This window comes from Solea senegalensis, linkage group LG3, assembly GCF_019176455.1.
Source record: "Solea senegalensis isolate Sse05_10M linkage group LG3, IFAPA_SoseM_1, whole genome shotgun sequence".
Taxonomy (NCBI): Eukaryota; Metazoa; Chordata; class Actinopteri; order Pleuronectiformes; family Soleidae; genus Solea; species Solea senegalensis.
In genome coordinates this window covers 25180155-25204544 of record NC_058023.1, presented here as the reverse complement: position 1 = coordinate 25204544, position 24390 = coordinate 25180155, and the positions used below count along the sequence as shown (strand labels likewise).

Below are 24390 nucleotides of genomic sequence, written 5' to 3'. Positions count from 1 at the left end.
CACGGAATCAGGAGAATTATTTCACGCCGTGTTTTTTTCCTGAGCTGCAGCTTCATTTGTTTGTTTCACATCCTGACTAATTGATCCAGCTGCTTTTAAAAGTGTGACACAGGCTCCTCCCCTCTCACTCGCAGCAGTCAATAAAGAGACAGTAAACTGTGAACAAACAATGAGAAATGTATTCTCTTTCATTCACGAAAATCAAGAGAGTCGATTAGATTTCCTGACAGTTCATGCACGTCACAAACTGACCATAATAGGTGAGGTACTGAGCCAGGTGGAGGAAGGTGAGCGAGACCAGAATGTTGAAGGTCCAGTTGACTCCCGCTGCACACGCGTTCCCCGTGCTCCTCGCCCACAGCGGGTAGATTTCGGAGTTGATGGTCCATGGCATTGGACCCATTCCTGAGAGACACAGATAAGAGCTGAGGCCTGTTGGGTTTCATTATAAAACATTTGGAGACAAGCTAACACAGAAGAACAGATAGAGGTGGCCTTGAACAAAAACAGCTCAAACTAGTAAAAAAAAGGATGAAACCGGTTTATTTCTTCATCCTGTGTCACTCCATATCCAAACCATATCAAACATGTCTCTGTGACTTTATTTTCAAACCATTGAGTGAATATACCTTGGAGGGAGGATTATTAAAAACATCCAGCTAATCTTCTGTGAAAGACGGTTGAACCCTGAAGTTTTAGTCTCGGTTACCTGGTGCAAAAGCAGCGAGATAGAGCACCAGACCCAGTAAAACCAGCCAGGAGTAGGAGGTGGGACAGTAGTTGTAGGCCCAGTAAGTGTGATCTTTCATCAGGCTGACGTTAGAGCATCTGGAAGAGGGAGGTACAGTCGCAGGTTTTTCTTTTGTTAACCACTAGTTTCCAATTTCAGTTTTTGTTTCCATTGTAATCCTATGTCAGAAGCAAAACATTGCTGCCCCTCCTGCATCTTGAATGCATGCACTTTTTTCTTGCAGCATCCTGTGACTCACCTGCCCCACGCGGCTTGCTCAGTGGAGGCCTTATTGACAGGAACGCAGGAGGAGGCGAGGAGAGCCGAACTGTTCTCACGGTAACAGAAACCGCAAGCGGGGTCCAGCATGCACGGCTCACACAGCCTGCAGTCCAAGCAGACACAAATCACATTAGCTTTACATATGCAGTATATACTGTATATATGGACAAGAGAAATGGAAGGAACCAAAAACATACTAAGTGTCAGAGTAAAGTATCTGAATGCTGTTGTTTCATTTTCAATTCATTTTTTAATTGTTACAAATGAACCAAAAGAAAAGAACAAATTTAAATTCTAGTTTTGTTTTGTAATAATGAGGTGAAGTTTGATGTGGGGGGGATAAAAGCATAAAAGGACATTGTGAGGGCCACACCGTGACATTACGACTTGCCTCACAAATGAATGTATGTAGAATTCCACACACACAGGAAGTGATGAATCGAATTTAGAACCAAAAATAAGCGGTGTGTGAGTCACCTTCATTACAGTATATCTTTATCCTCTCATTTGTCTTTGTGCATCCAGTCTCATTCGTGAAGCAGTTAGTCCATGTGTCAGACAAACAAGAACACGTGTGTGCAACGTGTTTCTACAGCGTGTTGCCTCCCTGTGTGCAGATCAATTTGCTCAACTACATGAGAACAAACCATGTATTATTTAGTGGCACCTTTTATGACAAATATGACAAAACTGATGCAATACAATTCAAAATACAAACCATGCCAAGAGCAAATTTGTGCATGATATGACATTATTACATTTAATAAATATTGCATTTGATAAATGAATCCCAATTCCAGTTTATGTGTCTTTTTTCTAAAAAGATATACATGTTTACTACCTGTCGGTGCATTGGGTCCTCTGGCCCCGAGAATCCACACCTCGGTTAAAAGCCTCGGCTTTCAACTAGACAGCGCTTTCAAATTCAGCAAACAAATCTCAGCCGTCGTTAATTCAAGCTTCTTTCAACTAAGGCTCATGGCCAAGGTGAGGGCTTAACCATCCAGACACTGGACACAGGCTGGATTACTGTAATTCTCTGTATGTTGGTTTAGACCAGTCATCTCTCCAGCGACTCCAGCTGGAGAGATGAAATATATATATTATTTAACAGGGAAAAGAAGAAGAGAGACCACATTGACACCTGTGTAGCGCTCTCTCCACTGGCTTCCTATTTGTTTTAGGATGTTATTGTTGGTTTTTAAATGGTTCTTAATGGTTGAGCATCATCTTATGTTTCGGAACTTCAGAGGCTGCTTTAAGATGTGCCAAATTCCCGACTAAAAACCAGGGGCGACTGGGCTGTTTCTGTAGCTGTTCCTAAACTTTGGAATGGGTTACCCATGGAAATGAAATCTGAAATCTATTTCAAATCGCTTTTCTTCTCCTTGGCCTTCACTTCAGGATAAAAATAGTCAACAATAGTCAATAATATGTAGTTTTTACCATTTTACTATCCTACTATGTCACTATTTTACTGTTTTACTTCGATTGTTATTGATTTTATGTTGTATACCATTTCTGCCTTTAAATCTGTAAAGCATTTTGGTCAACCTTGGTTGTATTTTACTCTCTCATCAGAGTGGTACTGCATATATACAGTAAATCTTAAGAAGAAGGATACAAGAAACTGTGCAAATTCATTCAGCAACACCAGCGTTACACAATCAACTCCCATGTTTGTGTTTAGTTCAAACACTACATAGCTCAAACAGAGGTCTCAGACAAGTTGTTCCTCTTTCTTTTTGTTTTTTTGAACAACAAAGTGCGTTCCAACAGTGGCGGACATCACATTACCATCATGTGAGTAACACTTGCAGTCAGTCATGTCAGACAGTGCTCTACTAACCCCCCAAAGGGGCGTGTGAGTCTTTAGTACGAGGTACGGATGCGTAGAGAAAACAAGTTAACATAATTCAAGAGACTGTGTCATTTCAAACCCACTGCAGACATATATACGGCAATGAGACGTCGCATCCACGATGAGTGGACGAGGCCTGTGGTGGCCTGTGGTGGTCACTCCTGTGATAATGCTGTGGTCAGCCAGGAGTGTGAGTGTGAGTGTGTGTGTGTGTGTGTGTGTGTGTGGGCTCACATAGAGTAAAGTGAACTCGATGAGACCACGACAATGTGGTAAAAGCACTCATCTCTCCAAATTACCTCCGTGTTGGTGTTTGTGTGAGGTGGTGCGTCGTAGTGTGTGCGAGCCGGACAGTGAGTCCATTAGATGTTGTTTGTTGTTATGATGAAAGACCGTCGTTACACATGAGAGCCATCTCTTCCCATGTCTGTGTGTAAGTGAAGAGTAAATTGAGACATGGAGGCATCTGATATCTGGCTTGCACAGGGAGACACACACACACACACACACGCATACGCATACACACACACACACACACACACACACACAATCCGTGTGTCCTTTACTGGCTGTGGAGACAATAAAGCCAATCAGGGCTGATTTAGACCTAGTTTTTAGGTGATGATCAAACACATATAGAAGTTATAAATCAGTTGTAGGGCAGAGGAGATGGGATAAATGTTGTGTTTTGAAATTAGGATTAGGCCTTTTCTAATACACATATTCACAAATGTTATAAAAGTAGTCTATTGCCGCTTTTCCACTACATGGTCCAGGCACGATTCCATTAGCAATAGTACCTAGTACTAAAATCCTGAAAACTAAAAGCGTTAATCGCTAACATTTAGCACGTTAATGTCTAAAATCTCAACATTTAACAGAGGACTCTGGAGTATTTAGCAACAGCACTGCTGAAAGCCGCTGTATTTCAGTTCAGTCTGGAAACCGTGTAGAGTTTGACAGGACCATGTATTGGAAAAGTGGCATAGGTTTGGCACTGCTTTGACTAAATAAATAAAATATGATATAACATGTGTGAAAACAAACAAATATCCTTTACAGAAGGGATGCAGCTTCAAATCATGTTTATTTTCTTTTACTGTTTATGTGAATGTGGGTCAGTGGTAGAATCTGAAGGATGTGGAGCTTGATCCCTGGTACCATTAGTCTACATGCAGATGTGCCCCGGGCAAGACACTGAACACCAAGTTGGTTCCTGACAGCTGTGCCTGCAGCATGTTAATGGGAATGAAAGACGTGTGATAGAAAAAGCTATGCATATAGATTGAACTGAATCAATGTCTGAGTGGAGGGATGTGAAATGGCAAAACTGTCTAAAACAGCAAACAAGTGGTCATCAAGAATTGAAAAGTGCTACATATAAATACAGATTACTCTTTTATCTCTTCATTCACAGTGTATTTGTACATAATATCACAAAATGTACACATAAAATATTTAGGACTTGAATGAATACCCCAAAAGTGTGGAAGTGAATCCTCAGAAGATGTCTGAATGTTGAATTAATCAATATAAATCCCTGTGAATCTCTGCTTTTTTACTTTTGGTTGGCTCAAAGAAATATTGATTCTCACATCTACCTCCCCATAGCAACACAACAACACTATTAGGGAACTGTGCAACAGCCCGATTATTTGCCCTAAGGGTTTGTATTGAAAATGATAAGAGTGATAATAAATGGTCAGAGTTATTGAGCCGCTGTGGGTGCACTATGGCTCACTCACAGCCAGGGTTTGAACCATACAGAAGAGTGTGTGTGTGTGTGTGTGTGTGTGTGTGTGTGTACTCACTGGTACTTGGAGCAGGTAGAGTTGGCCATGGCAGGGTCTAATGGGTGAAAGGTGATGGGAGGACTGTGCTGTGCTGATATCAGGAAGCCTGTGGCCAACAGACTTAAACTCAAACATGTACCTGTAATAAAAAAATATTATGTAATGTTATAACAAAAACAACCACTGGGATTTGGACACGTTAGCTGTGGCCACTTGTGTGATGAGTGATGTACCTATGATGCTGCCCAAAGTGAGCTTCCTGCGTCCCACTCTCTCCACCAGCCACACCCCCAGCAGCGTAAACAGGAAGTTGGTGAGAGTGGTAATCCCGGCTAACCAGATAGCCAACCTGTCATCCCGCACTCCTGCCATCTGCAGGATGGTGGCGCTGTAGTACCTGAGGGACACAAAACAAAGGAATAATTGTGACATTAACAACAGAATACACACAAACCACTTTATTTTGTAAATCAAAATGATTCAGTTTGAATGATTTATTGGTTATATGGAAGAAAACCAAACTATATTCACATTTAGGAAGCTCGAAAATCAGAGAAGTTGGTTTAATTACTAAAAAAAACTGACTCAAATGTCAATAAAAATGCAAAATAACACAAAACACTGTATATAAACAAGTGCAATCATTAGTCAACCCAACAGGCAAACCACAGTGAATGGTCTTAAGAGCCAATCACTCATCCACCAATCACACCAGGCCTTCAGGTAGAAATCTGATATAAATAGTTTCTCACCAGCCACTTTCACTAGCCCGCACCCCCCACATGTTCTCATACAGTATAATTGCACTCAGTAGAACCTGGGCACCATGTTGCTTCACGAAGACTGATTATCCACAATCATCAACAACAAGGCGCTAAACAGAATGCGGTCAACATTACAGACACCTGCATGTGGTCCACTTTTCCACTCCAATTATGATATCATGTCAACAACAAGAAGAAAAACATGGACGAGGGTCCATGATGGCAACACTGCATTGACTTCCATTCATGTGGACAGCCTTAAAGGAATACTTCACAGATTTTGGATTTAGCTTTGTATCACTAGAACAGGCGTAGTGTTTTTGAAAATGGTTTCCCCTGAGTTGAGTTAGGTGCCCACCAGTGACAATTGGTCCTGTTAGTGTAAATGTTTACAAAGATGGCGGACACTGTTTACATTCTGGGAATAAGGTCCCGTCCCCCTATGAGTGGGTCTAAAAAGTGCAGAATTAGTGTTGCAGTTTCAAGCCTCGGACCAAGTGTCACTGGTGGGCACGTAACAAAAAAGAATGAAGACATTTCTCAACTCAGGGGAAAATGAGGTTGGGAAGCACAATTTTTATTCTAATAATAGAAAGCTAAATGCAAATCGGTGAAGTACTCCTTTAACAAAGCGTTATCACTAACCTAAACCATAACCTAACCACGATTCAAATCTTAGCCCTAAACTTACCCAGATCTCATAAATGGGTTCATGCCTTGGTAGGGATCAGGTTTTTGTCTCCGTAATAAAACTATTGGTTTATGCCAGAAAAGGTCCTAAAGAGGTAAATGTACATATTTAAATGTGGGGTTTATTGATACATGGTTATTTAATCTTCACTATAGAATACGCAGGTAAGAGATTTCACATAGTGAAGATTAACCTCTGTAATTGCACTAATGCACAAGTACAATTAGAAACCCAACAAATAAAACCAGTGCACAGATGCTAAAGGTAACAAAATAAATATTTGTAGTATAAGTCACTTGACGCCTCTTTTATACACTTGACATATGATTGAAGTGTGCAGGTGCATCATGAGTCAGTGAGATGGAGTTGTAAGAAGAGAAGAGTGCTGCTTTTTTAAGGTCAGTGTTTCAATGTTGTGTTTGAATATTTTGCAAAACTGTGATATCGATGCCATTTGAGTGAGCCCAATGGAGTTGTGCTCAGTGTTTTGCAAATTTCAAGTCACATTCTTGATGCATGAGGTTCAGGTTTTCAGAGCTGTGTGCTTTATTCAAAGTGTGTGTGTGTGTGTATAGAATGGGGTAAAACTACAAAACTACAATATAAAAATCTCCACAGAGGCAAACAAAAAAAACATAATTTGTTTCTGTGTGTGTCTCGACAGGCAACTCTGAAATTACCATTCTGCTCGCCGTCGCTTCAAAAGCATCGTTATCTGTCCCTCGCTCTTTCCCGAAACAAAGACATTTGATTGATTTGCAAAATACTTTTCGAGCTTTCTTCACTTTCAGCCAGAAAAAAGAAGAGTAGGATGCAGATAAGATAGAGTACATGCACAGTATATTTGCAGGAATATTCCAGCAAAAACAAGTGTTAAATGGACACAGACATAGACTCACATGGACACACACTTACAGGCAATTAGTTGATTTCAGAGCAACAGCAAAAGTAAAAACGCAATTTCTGCTGTCACAACTGCAGCCTGCTGTGGTCCCTGTGGGTTCAGGACACACATATACACACACACACACAGACACACACTGCTCTGACTAAAAAAAAAACACAGTGTATAACAGCCTCCAAAAAACAACTGCATGTGATGTGTGTTAAATGTTAAAAGAATCACTTTTAAAACACTTTTCAGACTTTCACAGTTCCTAACGAAAGCTCAGAGGGTGAAGTGGCTCCTGCCTGAAGTCTGATGACTGTGATTATCCATCCTCCACATCTCAGTGTGTACAACCAGCCCTCCTGTGTGAACCGTTGTTATTTCAGATGCAAGTACACGTGGTAATAGAGAACAGACAGGAGAAGGCAACACATCGAGAAAAACGTTATGCATCACCTGTTTAATCTCTCATTGTGTTGCTTCCTCATGCTGCCGAGCACACCTGCATCTCAGCTTTGATGCTCATCTCCCAAGGGGGGTAACAAAAAAATGGTTGGGAGACAAAACGAAGCATCGCTACAGGAGATCAATACACAGTGAATCACTGAAGCTCTATAGTGCCATGAGATAAGAGTGCATGATTTTAATGGTCACACATACACACATGTTGTGAATGTTGTGGTAAAGAAAGTAGTTGGTGTTACTTTGGTGGTTCATTAAAATTTGTGTCAAGTCTTTCAGAGAGTCTGTCCTTTGTTTGGGTTTTTGAACTGATGGACACATTAATGTGATTTTTTAATAAGTCAGCTCCAGTGGAATTAGTTTGACTGACAGCATGACAGTGTGCATTTTACTCAGGAAATGTGTTTCTCAGTGAAGTGTTGTTGTTTTTTGTTTTTTGGTTTTTGTTCCAGGTCCATTTTTTTAAACAGTTTTAAACTGTTTAAAGTGACATCTCTCAGTCTGGGCAATATAAATGGGACATTTAAAGCAAAATGTGTATTGGTGATGAGCTTCTATCTCTCTCTCTCTGTTACAACTGTACATATGTTATTGAAGGCAGCCATTTACAGTAAAGAATATGCATTCGGTCTTGGTTTTGCCATCATTTCACAAAGAACCAAAGGTTGTAAGAGCATGATATTCCAGTGTAAAGAAAAAAAACCCATCTTTCTTGTCAGATTATGTGATCATTGTCATTTGGATTGGAATGATGGGACTGAAAGTTGGTCTTACATATTCACCGATTTGCATTTAGCTTTGTATTACTAGAATAGGTGTAGTAGTTAAAAAAAAGAATAAAGATATTTCTCGGCTCAGGGGAAACTGAGGTTGGGAAGCACAGTTTTTCAAAAATACTACCTCTATTCCACTAATACAAAGCGAAATGCAAATCAGTGAGGTTTTTCTTTAATAAACTGACACTGGGTTTAACTCATATAACATATAGTAGGAAATAGTAGGACAAACACAGGTTTTACCAGTAAGATTAATTAGAGTTCCACTGCAGGTTTAAGACAGCCAAGGTCATGCTGTTGTTCAAGTGTTAGGTCACACTAAATGCTTGACACTTCAACCTGTAGAAGCTGCTTTTTTCTAAGAAAAAACATTTTAAAACTGCATACATGTTTCCTGTATTTGCTATAAGTGTTACAATCAAGTGGCTGATAAATAATTATGTATGTATGGTCATTATAGCATTGCATTTTTAATTCACAATCTTTTAATTGCACACAAACAGCAAAAAAAATAAATAAATATATATATACATATATATGTATATCTGTAATCAACGCGTTACACACAGGCACACCCGGATGCATACACCCACCCACCCACTGTGTTTTACATAAGGAGCCCTGCAGAGCAGAGGGAAGGTGTGATCTGTCCCTGACCCTGGTCTGAAAATGGAAACATGGATCCACACGTCTGTCACGCTTCGATTCCAAACCTCTCCCGCAGCACATTGAATAGGGGACAGTGACAACGCAGAGGGCGATAAAGACAGAATACAAATACAGCAGCGAGATAATGATTGTAGTGAGTAATTTGACGAGGAGAGTGTAGACATAGTATGCACACTTTAGATAGATATTGTGCATCCATTTTTATACTCCCATAACATGTCTTCACCCTGTTGTCAAAAAGAATCAAAATGTGGCCTGTGAATGAATACATGCCAGAAAGCTGATTGATACTGTATATATATGTTGATAAAGTATAACATTTTACAATCTCCCACCACTGTTCTTTGCCCATTTCCTATAAGGGGTGGTGTGAGGATGCCACTGACTCCTGATTTACACTGATAAAAGACTCTCTCAGAGGCTCTAAGGAGAGCAAACATGGTCAAAACAAGGTCTTAAACGGCCACAAAGAGGCTTTGTATGTTTCAACCAATTCATCATGTCAATTTTAAATTTCCACAGTCAAATAATATGGGCTTTCCCCTCCATCTGGCGATATGTCACTATAAAAAAGTTCAAATTTGAAATATAACATTTATTGTACAAAACTATTTAACCTGCACTTTGTCTTTTATATGTATATATATATATATATATATATATATATATATATAGATATATCTATATATCTAGATATATTTGCCAAACAAATTGGCAAACAAACTGATTATCCGTATACCAGTTAATGAATGTTCTGCCAATTGTTTCGCCTCTACCTACTTGAACAAATAGGTCTTGAGAGGCTGATGAAATAGCTTCTTGTTGGTTTGCTCTGTTACCTCAAAGGTCAAAAGCATCAAAACAGTTTTAAGCTCCTAAACAAGACTAATGTACATGTCAAAGTTTAACTGCGTATGGGTCTACAAGTTCAGTACACTCATTTTTGCCAATCTTGTTATGGATGTTGCCATTAAATCAGAGGAAGTTTAATGATTTTAACACCCCCACCTGCAGTTTATCTCTTTTACATAGTGCTTACCAAAATAAACATAAACAAACAAACCTCAAGCACTGTATTTTCGCAAGTGTGTACTCTAAGGTCCCTAGCATTCTGTAGTTCATTAGTCTGCCCGATCTGACCCGTTTCCTGTTTTTGACCTCTGGATTCTCGCCTGTTGTTTTTGGATTTGTTTGTTTGTCTAATTGGACTCTGATATTTAGACCCTGTTCGTTTCACTGACCTAGTAAACTGAACGCTCATTTAAACTGATATTCTGCCTCTGTCGTCTTTTTAGGTTCTTCTCGGCCACTTTGTGTCACAGGTATATGAAAACCTTCTCGCTGTACTAATTTTCCATCCATATAAATGAATGCATTACTACCATAAAGCTTGTAAATTTGACTCCACACGACTCTCTTTGTCAGCATAGCAATATTTAGAATTTTTTTGCCGCACAGTGACTTTTTCACTCTTTGCACAGAAAGTGATTCAAGTTGTGTCAAGACTGATGGAGCCAAGGAGGAAGCACAACAGGAACAGAGTGCTACCAAAGTGAGATGGCTGCAGCAGGTTTGAGTATGGCCGAAAAATGTCAAAGAAAAAACATTTCAGAGGTGGATATTACTGCTAAGAAACAGAACACTCAACAGTTAGATAGGACCAAAATTCCAGCAAATTATATAGAGGCACCGATTTGGCAATTACCTCAGAATTCCTCAAGGGGCAACAGAAATCACACACTGGAGCTTTCAAAAGTGTAATATTGTATGACAAATTGTAGCTTGCTTTGTAGCAGTGCAGGTAGTGACTCACTGAATCGTGTTTTCCCCTCTGGTTTTACAGTAGCTTTCAACCCTCGCAGCTGAAACAGTTTAGGACGACAAACACGTAAACACCTCCCGCACACAAGGTCCATTGAAATTCAACAAAAGCAAAGGTGCCTGTCTATCAAAAGGTCAAAATGCTGCGGCAGTAGCTAATGATGAGGACCTGAATATGAGCATTAAAGGAACTATAGAGGTTTCCCTCAGCTAGAGCCACAATTGACAGAGCACTGATCTAATTCTGAAACTTAATGGTATGGATTCAGAGGGAGCTGAATCGACTATGAGGCAACAGTGAAAGAGAAGGTGTGTGTGTGAGTGTTAGCGGGTAACTAGTGAGTGAGTGGGTGCAAAAGAACGAGTGACTGGGTGAGTAAGGGAGTAAGTGATGAGGTGTGAGAGCAGAGAAACAGAAGGAGGCAGAGAGAGCAAGGAAGGAAGTGAGAAAAGGACTGAAGGGCAGGAGTGAGGATAAACGATGGAGAAAGTCGACAAGGAGGGACGTGTGTGAAGAAAAGAAGGAAAAGGACAGAGATGCAGGGACAGACTGAGACAAAGAGAGGAAGCGTGAGTGAATGAGGGGGAGAGAGAGAGAGAGCGATGGAGATTATCTTGGGAACTGGCCTATTTTTCAAATGAATGCATGCGAACACCACGGCTCCGTCACATTCATGCTCTGGAACAAAAATACAGATACAACCACAGATCAGATGATCTGATTCTCACACTCGCTCACACACACACAAAGCATCAAGTGTGACATTTGCACATGTCTAACACCTGCAAATATACCGTAAACACATTTCTGCCTGGGTTACCCCAAAAATGAAGTATATATATAGATATATATCTATATATATACTTCATTTTTATATGTATATATATATATATATATATATCACAGATCACACCACCCATCAGTATATTTAGAGTGTGACTAGATCACAGCATGAACGGTCTGACTGACAGTGTTTGTGTTATTGCCTCTGCTCCTTAATGACAATATGTCAATAAATTCTATATTTACATGTGATGAAATTCCCACTTGTCACTATTGACCAGCATTAGTGTGATGATGAAAATCTCAAATAAAAATAAAAAGCTGTCGCATCACATTAGCTGAACCATCCATTTTTCCATATTTAGAGAGTACAAACTGGGCATTTTTAGCTTACGAGGACATGGGAGCTGCTGTGCAATTGCATGTAGTTTGCATGTTTTCCTCATGTGTGCCTGGGCTTTCTCCAGGTGCTCCAGTTTCCTCCCACAGTCCAAAGAGATGCAGAGTTCGGGATTAGGAAAATTGGACACTCTAAATTGACCATGGGTGTGAAAGTGACAGTGAAAGGTTTTCAGTCTCTATGAGGCCCTGTGATGGACTGGCGAGCTGTCCAGGCTGTACCCCGCCTTTCGCTCTATGTCAGCTGAGATTGGCACAGCAACCCTCATGTGGAGGATAAAGCAGTAGAAGACAGATGGATGGATGGATATACACTGCCTGGCCAAAAAAAAAGTTGCCACCTTGGGGTCCTCTGCTCTGGATTTTCACAGCAGCCATTATAATAATGTCTGTCATTGGACCACACTGAACCGAGCAACTTCAATTAAGTTTTGAATGCCCCGGCAACAGGTGAACATAAAAAAAAACCACACAACTCTGGAAAATAACCCTTTGTATGTGTCATTAATGGCATCTAGCTGTGAGGAATGTGTGTGTATGTGTGTGTGTACATATGACTAGAGGGAAAATTAGAATATTTCTCATTAGAGACTCCACTGGAAACAGTGGGGGAGGTTGGCATGATTAAGCTGCTTAAGAACTTTTCAAAACATACAATCGCGCACAAATGCGTACACACACACAGACACAGACACAGACACACACACACACACACAAGTCCGTACTTCTGCTTTGGATTAGCTATTATTTCTCTAAAAGCACGCACGTGCACACACAACACTAAGGTCTCTGCCAGCTCCTCGTGGGCCTGGCAGCAGAATGACCATGTAAAACTGCCGTTTTGTGACATTTCCAACATGACATTTGTCTGTGGGACCATCTGCGAGGGCCAACTGGCCTGTGTCAACAACAAAATGCTCAATAGCCTACTGACAACATCATATCATATCATATCATATCTAAACAGATTTAATCACTATGTCTCTGCAAATATAATTAATTAAGTTATAACAGTTTAGAATGATTTAAATCAGGTGTTTACAGCTTTATCACAATGAATTACCCTGACGGTAGGACTGTGCTACAAAAGGATCAATAAAAGTATCAGTATCAGAAGCAGAATATTGTGATGTGTTACTAAATCAATATGGCAGCAAATGCTATGATGGTAGTCTTGAGATATAAACATCACCTAAGATGACGGCTTTATATAGTCCTTTGCCTTTGCTGTATATGGATAAAGAAGCTATTGTAGTAAACTCTGTACCCATGCACTGCATTATGTCATATTCTGTGGCTTCTTTATCATATCATAAGCTCTACCTGATGTATCTGTTTGATGAGATATAACATTAGCCATAACGGTTTATTATTAGCATTTTTACTTACTAATGACGGTAATTATGCTCGGTAGTCACTTATTGTGCTAGGTGAGAAAATATGACCACAACTGACATTAATTTTTTTTTATTATCTTCTGCTGTCTGTGCGACTGTCATTTTGACCTGCAATCTACTTGTACTGGGACTGATCTGCTTCTGCTTGACTTCATGAGAAGCCTGTGGACCCCAGGTCACGAAGCTTTAACAAACTGCTTGTCACAAAATGGCCAAAAAGCAACAACAACAGAATGAAATAACAAAATGTTTGCCTCTATATTTCTCTGTATTACTTCTGCCTCCTCAACACCCTCTGCTCCTCATCAGCATCAACAACGTCATCTCTCCATCCTCCCCATTATCTTACGGTCTGATGAACCGTGCTGAAAACACAACACACTGACCTTTACATCCTAGATCATGTGGAAAAAAAAACAGACTAAAATGATCCAGTTGCTCATTCAAGGGATGTTATCTAAATTGACCCACTGCTGAACCACACTCCTCTGCATTTATGACTGAAAACCGAGAGGAAAGCAAGAAAAGCGAGCAGCGCCAAAGAGAAATGTATCCATCTACTGAATTAATTAGTCTATCTATGTAGAATAAAGTACACACTCATCCACACCTGATATGTTTTTGGTTCCTTAAGGATGAGTTATTCACAGACACATCTCATCATCACATAGGCTCATATGTGTGTGAGACGGAGTGAGAGGGAGGGCACAGGGCAGGGAGGTCTTTCACATAACAAGCAGAGAGACAGACAGAAAGAGTCTGACATATGAGTTCAAATCAGCCTGCTCTAACAAAATGTACTGTACATGCATACCTGTCAGAAGATAAGTATATATGCGTCTGCGTGGTTAAACAAAGCCCTTTGATATGTGTGACTGTTTCTGCAGCTTTTAATCACAGATCATAAAAAGTCAACCATGCTGCGCCGGTGGCTCTCTATTCATTGTTAGAGGGACAAAGCGCGATGCGCATTTTCATGATTAATTGTTGCCTTGTAGACGGAACTGCTGAAGACGGAAGAATCATTTGGTTTGATTTAATTACGTAATTACCCTGTAATGATTGAGACTGACTTTGTTGTCTGAGAATGGCAATGTTGTGTAGATGTGACGAGACAAAGTCCAAATTCTGAATTGTTCCATGCATATATACATGTACAATAATGTGAAAGATGCTTGCTGTAATACTGAAGTATTCAAGTCACTGTAATTAAAACATTAAAATAAAATATATAAGCATTATATAAGGGGAGAAACTGATGTATATAGAGTGCATTATACATGAGTTTACACTGTGGTTGTATGTTAAAATATGTTTTTTTTGTAGTTTGTTAAATGTTAAAGATATCACATTAGAACAGAGCTAATCCAAGGTTACGTACCCATGATTTAACAACTTATTTGTATTTGATAAACAAAAAAGAATGAGATTAAAAAAAAAAGTAGATAGGGTGTATCTATATCTATACACTGTATAGATATTTTACTACTTTAATAGTGTATATATTCTTTGAAATACTGTATCAATATATTGTTAATTCACTTATTTATTCTATTTTTCTGGGGAAAATTGCAATATATTACCTTGCAGATGCTATCTTAATATATCACAATATATTAAATCATCACCCCTGTATCATGACATGTATCTTATCACCAGATTTTTGCCAACACACAGCCCACAGTCTTCTCAGCTAATCTCACTACAGTCGATGCTGGCTACGATCGTGAATATTTAGCTGTTGTGTGTCTTTCTGGAATAAATCACTGCTGAAACAAGAGTTTAGATGAAACTCATCCGAACTTGTCTGCATAAATGCATGTGATTAGATCGCACAGTGCCACCACAGAGTAAACTCATTTGCATGTAAGTGTATGATCTGGACATGGATCGAGTGAAATTTGAAAGAAAGTTCAGCCTGTGATTGCAGCCGAGTTTAGAATCCTTAAAAACCTCTGCACCTCCCTGTTCACTATGACTGTATGACATGTAAGAATAACATGATCATCTTCAGCTGATGACACATAGGCAGAATATTGAGTGTTTCCTGCACCTCTACAACAGAATACATCACCGCTGAGACACTGCTAAGGCTTTTCTAAGCAAGAAACCAGTATTATACACACTGCTGCAGATGCAGGATTGTTAAAACTGCCATTTTCTTTGGCCTGTGCCCGTCTGTTTGTTTGTGAGCATGAAGCAAAAGGAAACAGCTGAAACATTCTGAGGATGTGGGTTAATAGGGGTGCCAGCCCTCCTCTCCCACTGGTCCTGTATTAAGAAGAACCACAGACTGAAAATGTTTAAATGAACGGGGTAAATATTACACAGTTAGTGGGTAACCTGTATCACTGTCAGTAAAAATGTAGATTTAAAATGTTCGACATTGTCTTAAGTTGCTGAGAGGTGATGTACTTCCTGTTCAGATCACAGACATCTTTGGCCATACCACAGACTCTCGTTATGAAGTGTACATGTGCACAGTTTGCTCCTCAGTACAAGAGAAAGGAGCTCAAGGACAAACAACATTTGTGCTTCAAGTCACACAAAATGATGTGAAGAGAACAGAAAGAAGACAGAGAAAGAAAATTCAGTTAAGTTGCTAAAAACAACACAGTTTGAGACTGCAGGAAGAAAAGCTACAAGTGAAAGAACTTAACTCCGACCAGCTGGACATCAAACATCTGCTTTTAATGTTTTTAAATGTGAGGTCTTGCTTTTATCATTGTCATACTGTATATCAGTCATTCCCAGAAATTGGGACCCACAGATGGGTCGGGGGAAAAACTTTTTGGGATCATACTTTATTTTTTAACCAAATTAATTTGCTTACTTGAGACGTATTAAATAACACATATACTTTGATTCTGACACTTCTTTAATTCTTTGATCTGTGGGCGACTGTGGTGGGTATACTACATACCCACCATCGGTTATGCCCTAAATTAAATAATTTGAATTCGGTGGTGCTGTGGAAACAGAAACTGAGCTGCCATGATGGAGGATTGCACTTCTCTAGTTCACATTCGTGAGTGTAACCTCATGGAGCCCCGAAAAAGAAGACGATTGGTGATTGGTTGGTATCATCTGTCATGTCTCTGGGCCACAGCGCTGATAAAATGTATGGTTTTATAATCAGCTAATCTCACACAGTGACCATCAGAGGCCAGTGTTAGTGAACGGAACAAAGAACAGAATGATGAAAGACCCCTGGATTCTCAGCACTCCCAGGAAAGTGGAGTGACTCATTGCTCCACCACTCTATTTTACAGCCGCTCTGTCACAATTCCCTGCCTGACAGTCCACGGGCCACTTCAAAGCTCCTCTTTCCTCCACTGCACCTGAGGTCCAAATGAAACAACATGGCCACCAAACAGGAACAGATTTAAAAAGTTCTTTTGATGATTTTACTTTAAAAAAGAAAAGTTACACACTTAAGATTCATTAGAGAATGAATTAAGTTTTTAATACTCTTACATCTTGACTATGGCCCAGCAGTCTGGTCGAACGTTACACTGGACAAGTTTAAGAAACTGCAGATTGTACAAAACATGTTGTACTAAAGTCTGTCTCAGTTATCTGTTAAAAACAGATTATTGTACTAAATGCTTTTCTTCAGCAGAAATGATCATAATCATTCATTTTATTACAAAGACACACATCCCAAAAGCAACAACAATTTCAACCGATGCATGAACATACTGTATGTATGCATGAATGACTCCTCTGACGTTTCACTTTTACACAAACAACTGTCAAATGTTGTTAAAACTTTATCTTGTGGGTAAACTTGTCTTGAGGAGTTTTACCCTGAGGCCATACTGATTCTTTAACCATGCATTTGTTTCTTCTTCTTTTATTAAAGTGAACATACAGGACACTATTGTAAAAAAAAATAAATCCAATTTTATATCATAAATTAAACTGGGCTTTTATTCTTTGTCCTTTACTCTATCATGCCTGCACAATATCTAGAGCCCCTTCATATTTCGCTGCATGATTTACTCTGAATCTCTGTGACAAATAAAAATCATTAAAACCCTGAACCCTTGTGGCAGAGACGTTTCTGAAACATGCATTACAGTAATGTTGCATCACGGTTTGTATCATCGGGAGCTTGTGTGTGCTTCTTGTCTCGCCTTATTGCTTTCACTTATTGTTGTTACTTATGTGTGTGGAGATATACATTTGTAAGGAAAATATATTGTGTAAGCATGAGTGCAAATAAGCACATCTGTGGAGAGATATACCATAATTGCAATTGTTTTTGAGGAAAATAATAGCTGTTGCTATACAGAATATAATGGTAAATTCTAATTAAGTTAACTTTATATCAGGAATTCACTCAATTACCTCCACATATAGGTGAAAGACTGGTAACTGCGGCAGCAGTGATCTTCCTGAGTGAGTCTGCTCTTTACAAGGCTGATCCAGTGCTGATTTGTTAACTAAATCAATCGTTGTGTGCCTATGTCACAGTGCTGGTTGTTTAATGACACACCGGGTGATCCTTCACTCTTATTACACTGTAGGTTTATTAAAACCTTAATCTGGATGCTCACTGATAGGAGTTGCTCACTGTGCTACTGTGGACCGCAATGCTCAGTCAGAGCATATTTTACTCTGAGGAAAAATCTGTGACGACCATCAGTCTGTTCCTGTCAAGTTCCCAACTCGAGAGAGTGGACCGTTGGAGTGACCGAGAATGTGTGCTTTTGTTGATTGGTTTGGATTTTTTATTTTTTTTTGCTCCAGTCTGCCTGCTACTCTCCCTGCCCTTTTCTTTCCACTACTGTGCTGGTGGTTTTAATCAGACAGAACAGCTGGGGACATGGTGATGAGAGCTTGTCTCTAAGCCTGGCTGATTTACTGGCTTCCCAGACCTTTTTTACATCTCCCCGGCTAATAAGGCCGGACTGGCAGCTTCGCAAGAGAACACAAAGACAGGTAGTAGACAGACAGCTGGGAAAATATACAGAGATACGAGGAAAAAACAGACACTGAAACACACTATATGGATAGATACAGTAAGTGGGCCAAACGACAGATAGGCAAGCTATTAATTTAATTTTCATGTGCTGCCTACAAATGGCTTTATGGCATTCACAGCCTGGGATATTATACTTTTGCTAAAGCTGAGTTGTAACGTGTTTACTGATCTTTCCAGCAATTGCAGAAGGTAGAAGTTATCCATGGAATTATTACCTTGTGTAATCTATTTCCCTTGTAAATCATATTGTTTCCCTGTTGTTTTTAACAGTCTATATGAATAAATCTGACTTGAAATTATTGGACTATAATTTAAAGCTAACTTTTGTTTATTTATTATTATTCTGCCCCTGTTTGGTCGTCATGAACAGACACAATATAACATTATTTGTATGCTGTGTCCTTCATCTGAAAATGGGCTCAAGCAATACTATCAGACCTGACTGTATACAGCAGCAGAGAAGAGGCAGGCGGGGGCAAGAAGCATTTATCCACTGTCAAAATGCTTTTGACATAAAACAAATCACTTCCTGTGCACAGTATCGCAAGATCTAAACATCGCTATGCAGAGAAACACTGCTGACAATATGAACTTGACAATGTTTCAATGTGACACAAGTCAGCTTTTTTTTCAGGTGTTTTGCTTAATTTCATGCAGAATATTTACCTTTTCTGTTACTGTCTTTGCATTTTGGCAGAGCATTTTTATCCTCATCCATTTTCATTTGCTAGTTCTGGAGTTGAATTTATGCTGCTGTCAGTATTTTCATCCACTCCACATTAGACAAGATGGTTTTAAATGAAGTGACTATAGGTTATTCACAGCAGTGACATCCTGGATGACTGAATACTACAAAAACAAAATACTAAACTTAACACTTGGAGAGAGTGCACCCTGGATGTGTATAATTCATTTCCATGGTCAATTTTCACAGGTGTTTTCATTTGTCTCCAATGAGATGTAAAACTAAATTCAGTAAATTTGTGGTACATTCGTCATACTCAATTTGTACTGGAGCTTTGAGAAAAATCAGTTATGACTTAGTTTGAGGTTATGTTTATTTAATATTTAAAATCATTTATGATATCTCAAAACTGTGGAGGACTTTGGTGACCTCGTGTACCTGCACACCTTCAACCTGACAGGAAATAAAATTAGCCAAAGTAAGTTTGTGCAGTATCATTGACAAGGAATTGTTATTCTGTTACTATCTGGCATGTGCTAAAATCAGTCCAATAACACCAAGCAAACTGCAACTCACTCAAACTGAGAAACTGCTGTCAGAAAATTGACTGTGGGCAGGAGGGGGCCTTAAATGTCAAATTTGAATGAAGTCATTATCATCCAAGGAAGACTGTGTGGGAACAACATCTTTATCCAAGTGATGTTACTAGTCAGTGTTAGTGGGTCTTGGTACATTTCCATGTACATTTACACTGTACTGTTCAATTGGACTACTATCCTTTTTCCAGTATACAAGCTCAAGTGGGGGATTGATATCTTGACTGAAGTGTGCCAGCCTCCACTATGGTTTCCAGTTTAGCTTCCAGATAGCTGTTAGCATGTTTAACAATGAACCAATCAATGAACTTTAAAATATTGAATTCTTTAAGTTGAAAGAGAATGAAACCGGTCTCCTCGTCAGTACAAAAAATGTACTAGTCTGAATTCCGTCAAATTGTTCTAAACTGTGTTTGAATAACGAATTCCCCTCCTCGCCTGAGGCGGCGCTGTATCAAGAATTACTGAAGGAGAAGACAATACAAACAATGAACAAGAACACTCATGTTTCACTCAATGCACACACACATAAGAGTAAAACATGGAGCTCAAATCCTATTGGTCTTGTTTTTTGTTTTTTTTTAGTTTTACGTGAACATACGATACATATACGCTGCAAAAATAATCACAAACACATATGGACTGCTAACAGAGATAAACTAGTAGGCAGTAGACTTTGCAGAAATAGTGGAGGATACAGACAGAGAGAGAGAGAGGTGGAGAGAGACAAAGATGGTTTGTCCTCTGTGCTGTTGACACAGAAGATGATGATAAATATACTGTGCGACAGTCAACTGCCAGACAATCTTTGTGACAAATAAAAAGATTGGTAACATTTCCAGAGAGTCACGTCTGCCAAACCACAGCTAAACACATATGCAAACAGCTGTACCTTGAGCCTCACACATTAACCCATGTGAGCAAAGCATGTGTTAAACACACACATCACACAGGTGCACATGCGCAGACACACTACAGTCCGTAGTGCCAAATTAAATCCCACATTCATGTGTGTCATGCGCACACACACACACACTTATCCTATTACTCTCACCTACGATGGTTGCTAAGCAACAGCACATATCCACAGATTGTTTACAGAGCCTGGAATATCGTTCATCTGAGAGGGTAGGTGAGACAGAGACAGATGACACAATCTCCTCAGATTGAAAGATGGAAAAGAATAAAACTGGAAGTGGACAGTAATGCAATGAGGCCCCTGCTCCCTGGTGTATGTTGTCTTACGGAGGATGAAAGAGAGGTTTTGTGATTTAATACTGTGCTGCCAAACCAAATACAGCTGTCTAGATCCCCTTTGTGTTGAATGTGAAGGCAGGTGTCATGCAGATTCAGTGTCAAGTCATTAATTGGATTTGACCTGAAGGGGAAACGGAGAAAATAAATCACTTGAACTCTTGTTTTCAACGACAACATAACCTCACAACAAGAGAGGCTTTGACCCACAGATTCAGGGAAAATGTCAAGGTCACCCTAAACTCATCACAGACTCATCACATAGGAAAATGACGTCCACAAGACTCTTTGTGTTTCTCAGTATCGCAGGGTTTTTATTTTCATGTCTTTAACTTCCTGTTAGTTTTATGTCACGACTGATGGAGGGAAGGCATCAGTATAACAGCTACGGTAGTAAAGCAAGCCAGTGTGACGCCAACATACTTTACGCCAAGGAATTAACTATGGTGACTGATGTATCTCACTACAGTGAGATTACCTCTTCCTCTTTTTTAATTATAGGGTTAATTATACCCTTACTGCACATTACAGCTGCACATAGTATGTAAATGATAGTTTGTAGCCTTGACTGCTGTGCAGTAGAATGTATCGTATTCAATGAATACAACAATGCATTATTACAAGTAATAATGAATATTAAACAATTAAATGTTCATAGTACTCAACATACAAATTAAGATTATATGTCTTAGAATATAATAGTTCAGGACAAGGCAGAAGATTGAATTATAAATGTTAAGTACGATTACGGAAATAATGCACATTGTGCTTGTAATTGATCATGTGTAATTAATTAAATGAACATTTTCAACACAGCTACTAGATTAACGGAAACTATAAAACCTTGAAAGGATTTAGTATTAGATCGCGACTCCTTGAATCCAAAACAACCATGTGCATAGTTTGACATGGATCACTTTGATGTATTGGGAGTTTAAATCAGAGCAGGTAGTTTTGACTCACATGATAATGTTGATTCCTGAAAGCTGCTGGAACATTTGCAGACCACAGCCAACCAAGAGAGCTCGGCGAGTCGGGGGGTAGGTCAGCATCCGCCAGATCACGGGGCCATCTGGAGAAACGAGCAGAGGCACAGCAGCAGAAATTGATTTCAAACTCAGCACGACTTCACAGCGAAACACACACTGGGTTCTTTTTAATAGTTAATTCAAAAGCATACCATTAGAAGAGAGTGGCCACAGGTGTATTCAGTCCCACATAACTGCCTTTTCCTTCTGCAAAGCTAGTTTTGCATTCATGCAACAGTACTGCAGTGCTTTTAAACATAAACAAACATTTGTAAGTTTCTTTGTCAGCGTTAGTAAAGTGAGGCGGCTGCAAACAGGCTGGACTATGAGTGAAAACACAAAGAAGCACCCATGAAAAGTTTCAGAAGTGAACTCTACAGCTCAGAAAATCTGGAAAGAAATGCTTCTTGCCTCGTCCACTCCACACAAACACTACCTCAGTCAGCTCTGGCTGTTTCGCTTGACAGAGCGTGTCTTCAGATGAAGGACACAGCATCGAATGTCCACCAAAAGTTAACTACTGCAGCTTTGCTGATCAACAGATACATTGACTCGTTCCTACAATCATAATATGCTAATTAATTGGGCTGTATAATGACTGTCACCGACGTTTCCTTATTGTAAGTTACAGTGATGCTGTTCTGTTGCTTCTGTGGTGCTGCCCTTGTGTTTCTTTTCTTTTTCAGATGGTGGAAATCTCAGTTTGGGATGAAATTGGCTCAGCAGCAGAGATGGACTGTGATCTCAAACACACGCAGAGAGACGCAGAGGGACTGAACAAACAAGTCTGAACGCACGCATGCAAAGAAACCCAGGTAGAAACAAGGACACGCATACATAGACATACATATTACTAAAAACAAGCATGACATGAGCCTGGCTCTATGAGATGACACACAGGCTTATTATCTGGGAGCAGCTGTGTGTGGGAGAAATCTGGACCAGAGGACATCTCCTTTAGCTGTTTGATAAGAGGGCCAGACAATGTGAAATCACATCCCCCAAACTGACACCCAAACAAACTTTAGCCTTCTTTTTGATGGCCTCCTGACAGATTTTGAGGTTCACCATCAACTTTGATCCTTCTCAATTTCTTTTTGCAGCCAGTCGAGTCGCCCCCTGAGGCTATTGCTACTTGCGTCCTACAACCTAGATTTAACTTTTCAAACCCTAAGACTATGTCCATTTTTATAAATAGCCTGTGGCTGCAACATGTGGCACTGCAAGAATTAACATCAGGCACCAGAAAAATTACTGTCAATAGAAAGCAGAATTTGAAAATGGGGTTATTGATTATTCATTGTTGTTGACAAAAGTCGATGACAAAATTAGATGCCGACAAAATTGTCCGTTACGCAATTGCACACATTTTTCCTCGCTGTGGAGCTAAACAACATTGTTTTTAATCGAACGAGTGTGATCTCACGTTCTACCCGATCTCTGCTGAGTGTGACAAACGTGATGACAGATGCTTCCGTGAGATGCCTTTACCAGCTATGTTAGCTCCACTAGCTCTGCAGCGAACTGCAAAAGTTACCAAGCTATGCCATTTATGGTGAAGATCCAGAAATATCTACAATGTTTTCAGATGCTTTGGTGTTGTGACTGTTTGTGTCCTCCATTGTAAAGGAAAAAAACATGACATCACAGCTGATGAGGAAAGAGGGCATGGCTACAAGCCAGGATGTGCTGTGCTCACAGCAACCTATGTTGGACAACTTGGTACTGACTTAAAATAGTCTGATGCACTTCTAGGCTGTATATTGTTGTACAAATGTGGACCTTTTTGTTGTGATTCGGTTCTCACTGGGCAGCTGTATGTTTGCCATGAGCTGTTACGACTCTGCTTCTAAAATCAGCGTTTAATGTGAAGCTGAGTTCTAATTTCAGACTGTGAAGAGGAAGTGATTAATTTATGGGATGAGCCATTTCCACAGCAGTGACCAGGTGGAGAGTGATTGGTTGATCCCCAGAGACCAGAACAGAGGACTCTTAATGTGATTAGTCAACAGGCAATGTCAAGATTCGTGTGCTGAAATCATCCATCAAGAACGTAAAGACCTGATGACCGCCTGAATAAGAGCTAATAATTTTAACCAACACACAATCGTACGCAGAAAAGATCACATAGGCAGATGATATCCTCCCTCTTGCTCTATTTTCATCTGTGAAAGGGGCTGATCATATATTTTACACATTAAATGAGCACGTTCACACTCGTACGTATAACACAAACTCACAGAACACACAGCCTCATTTCCTCAGCTGAACACCACCAACTGTAATTTAATCAGTTCAGTTATTGCAAAAGAAAGATAGTAATGAAGAACAAGTGAGCGAGCTAGCAGCAAGCCACAAGTGCAGTGATTAGGCCTCACAGCACTGGTAATTGCAGTATTCACACAGACGCTTTCAAACAATATCTGCTTCATGTGTTTCAATATCCATTTTATTTTATGCTGCCGGACCACTAGTTTAGTTGAAAATAGGAAATGTGTTTTATGTTTCATTATATACAT

The 24390-nt window shown here is 39.7% G+C and overlaps 1 protein-coding gene across 1 annotated transcript in view; it reads right to left on the bottom strand.

The window, feature by feature from the left end:
* Positions 1–24390, bottom strand: part of LOC122767187 (proton myo-inositol cotransporter-like) — a 58553-nt gene that overhangs the window by 2488 nt on the left and 31675 nt on the right. The window contains exons 4-9 of the mRNA XM_044022582.1: positions 21807–21915; positions 4900–5063; positions 4685–4805; positions 990–1115; positions 710–828; positions 253–405 (exon numbers count right to left, since the gene is read on the bottom strand). Coding sequence (XP_043878517.1) covers positions 253–405; positions 710–828; positions 990–1115; positions 4685–4805; positions 4900–5063; positions 21807–21915 — 792 coding nt within the window. The remainder of the gene's footprint in view (positions 1–252; positions 406–709; positions 829–989; positions 1116–4684; positions 4806–4899; positions 5064–21806; positions 21916–24390) is intronic.